The sequence below is a fragment of the Molossus molossus genome, unplaced genomic scaffold (assembly GCF_014108415.1).
Source record: "Molossus molossus isolate mMolMol1 unplaced genomic scaffold, mMolMol1.p scaffold_m16_p_13, whole genome shotgun sequence".
NCBI classification, from domain to species: Eukaryota; Metazoa; Chordata; class Mammalia; order Chiroptera; family Molossidae; genus Molossus; species Molossus molossus.
Genome location: NW_023425348.1, coordinates 43,964,546 through 43,971,599, shown reverse-complemented (window position 1 = coordinate 43,971,599; position 7,054 = coordinate 43,964,546). Strand labels below are relative to the sequence as shown.

Below are 7,054 nucleotides of genomic sequence, written 5' to 3'. Positions count from 1 at the left end.
ACAGTCAGCTCCCCTGCAATTCCCAAGTTCTGATTGATGTGCTCCCTTTCCTGTTCCCTGCTGTAGCTGTCTCCCTTACTCCTCTCTCAACGCCTCCCTTTACATGAAAACTACATTTCCCATGAGCGGCCACAGGCGTCGACACGCGCAGTTCTCCGTCGTCGCGCCGCGCCCTTTATACCCAGTTCCGCCCACGAGCTACTTCCTTTTCCTTCGGCGGTGCAGGGCGGCAAGATGGCGGTGCAAATTTCCAAGAAGAGGAAGGTGAGATGCTGGGGTCTGGGTCCTGGAGATTGCAGCGCCACGTGGGTCAGGCGTTTCTCGAGGTGCCGTTGCGGGACCCGCGGCCCGGGGCCCTGCCCCAGGAAGTGACCTGGGCCGCGAGGCATTCCCGCGGACTGCGGATGGCGGTGGATTGAGTACCGGGCCCGAGCCAGGCGAGCGCAGTGCCGGTTCCGGGCGGAGAGCGGAGACTCCTGCCTTGCCCCGGAGAAGGCCCTTGCGAGCGTGTGTTATTTTGAGAGCGGAGCGGTTCGCTTCGGATCTCAACACCGTGCCTTTGGGAAGGGGCGGTAGCAGTGTATTCTTGCCTTCTTACTTGTCTGCAGCCTTCTGACCGTAAAGACCTTAACTGGACGGGCTGCTGACAATTGACTGCTCGGTCTGGGGCCCGAGGAAAAGCCTGGGCTAGTGGAGGGAGGAAACCTGGGAGGAACGCCGCATCGAGTTTCTTTGCACCTTTCCGCGGGAAAGAATCGTAAAGTCCCATGTGCTTTAGAAACAGGCAGGTGGGTGCTTGTTTTGGCCGCACATATCTAGAAAAGGGCAGTTGGTCATACTTTGTGTACATACCTTTATGTTAGAGTGAAATCCACACGCTTTTGTGAGTTGCCGGCTCTAAGACAGGAGCATCAAGTAAGGCAGATGACCTGGCTGGGACTCCTCGCATGGTCCGAGTGGTCACTGCAGTGAGACGGCTTAATCAGTCGCTTGCTGGTGTCCCTGCTGTGTGAATGAATGAGTTGTAAATGTGCCATTTTAGAACAGTTTTTGCTTAGCTTGTATACATATATAAAAGACAGCTTCTTCTTGGCCGGTTTGATTCAGGGGTTAGAGTGTCGGCCAGCAGACCAAAGAGTGGTGGGTTCGAGTTCAGACAAGGGAAGGTACCTCCATTGCAGTTCATCCCTGGCCCTGATCGCTCTCACATGGATGTTTCTCTCTCTCCCTTTCCCCTTCCCCTCCCACTCTATCTGAAGATGTTTGAGAAAATAGCCTCTGGTGAGGATTTAAAAAAAAAAAAAAAAAGATAGTCTTAAAAACCCTTCAATGAAGAGAAGATGACGAGTCTGATTGGAGGTGTTATTGTCCGGGTGGCCCCTACTCTGTGCTGCGTTCTGTGGCACAGGTTTAAGGGCCCTGGGTCAAAGTAACCACCAAAAGATGACCTAGAGGCATTTGTCTGAGAAGGGTTGCTACATTTCTGTTTGAAACAAGGGTAACATGATTGATGATGGGTCCTTTGTTGGAGGTGTTGAGTTTTCATGAGGGTTGCATTGGCTGAAAGACTAGGCAGGGAAAAGAACCTGCACCTATGTCCTAATTTTGAATTTTATTTTTTGGTTAGTTTGTTGCTGATGGCATCTTCAAAGCTGAACTGAACGAATTTCTCACTCGGGAGCTGGCAGAAGATGGCTACTCTGGAGTTGAGGTCCGAGTTACACCAACCAGGACAGAAATTATTATTTTAGCCACCAGGTAAAAACTCATTTTCTTGGCTTTTCACATATAATTACATGTACTAAGATGGTTTAGTCTTAAGGGGGCAACCAGTGAATTTGGCTTTGGGGAATGCAGTTGGTTTTTTTAAACTACATTTTTAAATCTAGTCGTTCAAACTTTATACTTGTGTCTGATGAATGAGATTTTATTACATATATGCAAGATTTGAAATTATATCTGGACTATTATGAGAGCTATGAACGGTCACTGTTGACTTTTCCCCAGGACACAGAATGTTCTTGGTGAGAAGGGCCGACGCATCCGGGAATTGACTGCTGTGGTTCAGAAGAGGTTTGGCTTCCCTGAGGGCAGTGTAGAGGTGAGTGATCCTGGCTTATGAACCGTACTTCTAAAAACCCTTATCACACTGAAGACTGTTTATTCATGATCAATGAGCATTACAAATGGGGTATTTTAAGTCTTCGTTATAAGTGAACTTAATCTTACAGTCCTGTTCTGCTCAATTCTGGTGGTTAAGGGATTTTATATTCACCTTGAGTTTGGTAACGATACATATTGGGTGCCCCTTCAGTCTCCTTGGTATGACTGTAAGGAAGAGCTAGTGATGAGGGCAATGAGGAATGGTTCGGTCCATGTCGCTGAGTGTGCTAGGTGTGAGAAGAAGTGCTTTAGTACTTATGGGATGCTACAGTGATATATACTGTCGTATATGCTTATATGATGAATGTGCTGTTTTTTAAATTGAAAACAATGGTGAACATAACAAGTTTAAGCGTATATCTTGTTTCTTCAAGCTTTATGCCGAAAAGGTGGCCACAAGAGGTCTGTGTGCTATTGCCCAGGCAGAGTCTCTGCGTTACAAACTCCTCGGAGGCCTTGCGGTGCGGAGGTGAGTGTCCCTTTTTTGTGGATTGGAATATGGTGTGTCTGCCATTTGGTTATTCAGCAAATGAAATCTACATGGCAGGCTCTGCTAGTCTCGGTTTTTATGAGATTTCCAATCCATGTCCTCGTTGAACTGGCAACTTAGCAGAAAAGACTAGTAAAGAAGCACATTTTTAAAGGAGTGGTCAGCGAATGGAGAACTGTTGTGAATGCTTTGGTAGTAAAACAAAAATAGAATTCCAGGGAGAGGAGGTTGGGCTTCCTGTTGAAGTCATTCAGGTCCATTCTGGGGACTGTAAGGAGATATGACAGTGCAGATAGAAGAGAGCTTAAAATCTAATCAGTTGTCTGTAAGCTGTATGTAATGTATAGTAGTGTGAGAGGTGGTGGACTGTCAAGGACATGGGGGGGTTGGGTTGTCCCTGAAGCAGAGCCCTGCGAGGTTTTTCGGCAGAGGAAGGACACGAGGGCTGTGCTGTTGGCAGGCTGCTGTTGGGATGGGTAGGAAAGCCTATAGGCAAGGATGTATAGAAGACTGTCCACCTGGTTTGAGTGCCAGATCCACGACTTATAAAAAGTGATTCTTAAAAGTTGGGTCCCTGGGCCCTGGCCGGTTTGGCTCAGCGGTTAGAGCGTTGGCCCGTGGACCAGTGAGTTTCGGGTTTGGTTCCTGCTAAGGGCATGTACCTCAGTTGCAGTTTGTCGTGTGGGTGGCGACCAGTCAGTATGTCTCTCTCACATCGATGTTTCTCTCTTCCCCTCTCTCTCCCTCTCACTCTGTCTGAAGATAAATGCAAAAAAATGTCCTTGGGTGAGGATAAATAAATGGTTGGGTCCCTGGGCCAGTATCATCACTGCCATCATCTGAGAACTTGTTAGAAAAAAATTCTGTCTCCACCCTAGACCCACCGACTTGGAAAGTGAGAGTGTAGCCCAGCTAGTCTGTCTTCTTTTTTTTTTAATCCTCACCCAAGGATATTTTTCCATTTATTTGTTTTTAGAGAAGGGGGGGACATCAGTGTGAGAGAGACACATTGATTGATTGCCTCCTGCACGACCCCAACTGGGGCTGGGAATCAAACCTACAACCCAGATACATGCCCTTGACCAGGAATAGGACCCACAACTCTTTGGTCCGCGGGCTGACAGCTCTAACCCAGCGGTTCTCAACCTGTGGGTTGCGACCCCTTTGGAGTTCGAACCACCCTTTCACAGGGGTCGCCTAAGACCATCGGAAAACACATATTTCCAATGGTCTTAGGAACTGAGACACTGCTCCTCTATCCATCTCCAGGCGGGTCCGCCCACATGCAACATGAGGAGCTGTATTAAAGGATCCTGGCATTAGGAAGGTTGAGAACCACTGATCAACCTCTGAGTCAAACCCGCCAGGGCCAGCTCATCTGTCTTAACAAGCCTTCCAGGTGATTTTTACACACACTGAAGTTTGAGTTGGGAGTTTTGAGAATTGAGCAACTTTCTGAACTTCTCTGATCCTTGGGTCTCCTGTCTCTAAATGGGGGACATTATACCACTACCATTGTATGAAGATTAAATAAGATCATGTGAAAGGGTCTGGAGAATGGTGGTAGGTCTTAGTCTTTTACTTCCCTGTTGAAAATGACAGCTAGCTCAAATTAGTATCTCCCAGGGTGTAAACTAATGAATGAGTTAGGGGGCATGAATTTTTTTTTTTAAGTAGTTTATTGATTTTTTTTAGAGAGGGAGAAACATCGATGTGAGAGCATAACATCAATTGGATACCTCTTGCACACCCCCTACTGGGAGTCAAACTGCAAACCTCCCATGCACGGGATAATTCCCAACCAACTGAACCACACTGGTCAGGGTGGCGTAATATTTTAAGGCTTACTATCAATGGTATAGGCCTAGACATGCTTTTCCAGCATGGTAATAATGCAGCTAGGATCCTAAATTGGTAGTTTGTGTACCTAATGAACATGAATTCTGGAGGTTGAGGAATGTTTTAGTAAACTATACCCCAGGATATTTTTTCCATTGATTTGGTGGGGGGGGGGGGCATCAATGTGAGAGAGACACATCAATTTGTTACCTCCATGTGCCCCACTGGGGGCCAGTGATTGAACCTGCAATCCAGGTATGTGCCTTTGACTAGGAATCGAATCTGGGACCCTCAATGCTCTTAACCCCTGAGCCATGCTGTTCAAGGCTAAGTCATATATTTTAACATGGGGTGTGGTTGGGTGATCCTGTCTTTGGTGGTAACACAAATAGATACCTCTCTTGTTTTCCCAAAGAGCCTGCTATGGTGTGCTGCGGTTCATCATGGAGAGTGGGGCCAAAGGCTGTGAGGTCGTGGTGTCTGGGAAACTCCGAGGACAGAGGGCTAAATCCATGAAGTTTGTTGACGGTCTGATGATCCACAGTGGGGACCCTGTTAACTACTATGTTGACACTGCCGTGCGCCATGTGCTGCTCAGGCAAGGTAAGCATCTGGGAGCTCTCAGGGCAAAGGGCCTTAGTGGACAGATGTGGTTTTCCATGCACACTTCAGTGTTTGAGGAATTCATCCTTGGAGTAGCAGAACATGTTAGTGTTGCTTGGGCTTATTGTTCAGCTGCACTGAACTGTAAAGTGTATTGTTGAGATCAGTCAGATCCAAGAGTTGGTTTGTCCTTGTCTCAGCCACCTGTGTACCCTTCGGTGATGACACGATGACGAGTCAGAAAGGTCACATCCTGCTCTTGGTCCTTGTCGGTGCCATGTTCTGTGGTACTGCATAGGTTCCTTTTGCAAAAGTGTCCTGTTCATTGATTGATTAGAGGCATTTGTCTGAGAAGGGACCAGATCCAGTGGTACTTGAGTAACTTACTGTTCTCTTTCTCTGCCCTGTCCTCTTGTGTTGGGGCCAGTGATAACACGGGTAGGTCCTAACCATGGTTCTAACTATCTTCTAGGTGTGCTTGGCATCAAAGTGAAGATCATGCTTCCTTGGGACCCAAGTGGTAAGATAGGCCCTAAGAAGCCGCTGCCTGACCATGTGAGCATTGTGGAACCCAAAGATGAGATACTGCCCACCACGCCCATCTCAGAACAGAAGGGTGGGAAGCCAGAGCCGCCTGCCATGCCCCAGCCAGTACCCACAGCGTAACAGGTATGTCTCTGGTAGCCTCTTGGGCAGAATAGGACCCTATTCTTTTGTCTTCCTATTATTACTTGTATCACACACTGTGGTAAGCATTTGGTGAATAATAACTGGATTACACTTAATTTACATGGAAGAATGCAGGTTGAAGCCAGGGGCATTTTTAACCCAGGATTCTTTTGGAGGGGGTGGGTGTTTGGGCTTGGTCTCTTGAATTCCTTTGTTTACTACAGTGTTTGAAATACAAATTTTCCTTTATTGTCCTCTTACTTACTCAAAAATGTGAAGGTACTCTTGCTAGTAATTAGCTATTGTCCTTTAGCATTCTCCTTAAAATAGAATGCCTGTTTTTGTTCTTATTTTCTAAATGTTCTTTGTGTTTATTAGTCTTCATGCAAAAACCCTAAGTGGGAGTGTATATTCAATTGGTAAATGAAAGAACCTGATACTGAGATGAAATTTCTGTTCTTACTTTTGTGCTTTATTTGGTTTTAGGGTCTCCTTGGCAGCTGGATCTGGAGTCTGGATGTTGCTCTATAAAGACCTTTAATAAAAGCTTTTTAAAAGATACATGGCCTGACTAGACTGTACATCCAGTGATCAGACTGTTGCGTCACCCTGTCAGAGCATTACTCGATTGATTTCTAGGGCTGCCTGGCTCACAATGCTTCTGTGCTTTCCTTGAAATCCTCTTGGTTTGAAGAAGTATATAAGATGAATTTGTTTTCCTGGCGCGTAAGGAAATCTACATTGCACACAGAAAATAAATATACTGGTCATTATATTTTGGTCTGCACTGTGCTCTGGGTATTGCGCTTCACATATTTATTTAGTTCTCAACATCTCTGAAGTGTAAAGGGAATTTGTGGCAGTGATGGAGAGCCTGAAGCACAGAACTAAAGAATATTTAAATTGTCAACTGTCTTTTCTGTCATATTTAGAAGTGTTTCTGTTGATGTCTGTTTACAAGCAATTGGGTGTGCTTGGTATACTCAGGTGAAACTAATGAGGGACAGACTGGCATGATAATTTGTACAAGACTAATGATAACTAGGCTGATATATCGCAGAGAGGGGACTTTCCTAGTGATAGCTGTCATGGGCCTGGAAGGCCACGTCAGGTACCCACACCATCCTTGTGAGGCTGGCTGTGAAATAACTTGACCCACAGACTGCCTAGTGGGAGTGGTGCTCTGATCATTTGGTTGTCTTTTCGACCAGACTGTAAGGACAGACAATTGCACATTTGTTTATACTGCTTGGCACGTGGTAAGGGCCTAATTGAGTGAATTAATGAATT

At 46.1% G+C, this 7,054-nt stretch overlaps 1 protein-coding gene and 2 non-coding genes across 3 annotated transcripts; all 3 read left to right on the top strand.

Moving 5' to 3' along the window:
* Positions 1-210: 210 nt before the first annotated feature.
* RPS3 (ribosomal protein S3) lies at positions 211-6,325 on the top strand. Its single transcript, XM_036259307.1, has 7 exons — positions 211-264; positions 1,628-1,758; positions 2,008-2,101; positions 2,538-2,632; positions 4,908-5,095; positions 5,568-5,764; positions 6,251-6,325. Exons 1-6 carry the CDS (start codon positions 235-237, stop codon positions 5,759-5,761), a joined length of 732 nt encoding a protein of 243 aa, XP_036115200.1. The 5' UTR covers positions 211-234; the 3' UTR covers positions 5,762-5,764; positions 6,251-6,325.
* Positions 1,325-1,471, top strand: LOC118629138. The gene has a single exon (XR_004959382.1). It is a non-coding gene; the product is annotated as a small nucleolar RNA SNORD15 (small nucleolar RNA).
* LOC118629137 lies at positions 5,309-5,451 on the top strand. The gene has a single exon (XR_004959381.1). It is a non-coding gene; the product is annotated as a small nucleolar RNA SNORD15 (small nucleolar RNA).
* Positions 6,326-7,054: the final 729 nt, after the last annotated feature.

What these genes read in the sequence shown, in the direction of transcription:
- RPS3 (XM_036259307.1), top strand. Translation starts at nt 235, where the DNA reads ATGGCGGTGCAAATTTCCAAGAAGAGGAAG. An exon ending in AAATTTCCAAGAAGAGGAAG is followed by an intron (nt 265 to 1,627) that starts GTGAGATGCTGG and finishes TTTTTTGGTTAG; the next exon opens with TTTGTTGCTGATGGCATCTT. An exon ending in CCATGTGCTGCTCAGGCAAG is followed by an intron (nt 5,096 to 5,567) that starts GTAAGCATCTGG and finishes ACTATCTTCTAG; the next exon opens with GTGTGCTTGGCATCAAAGTG.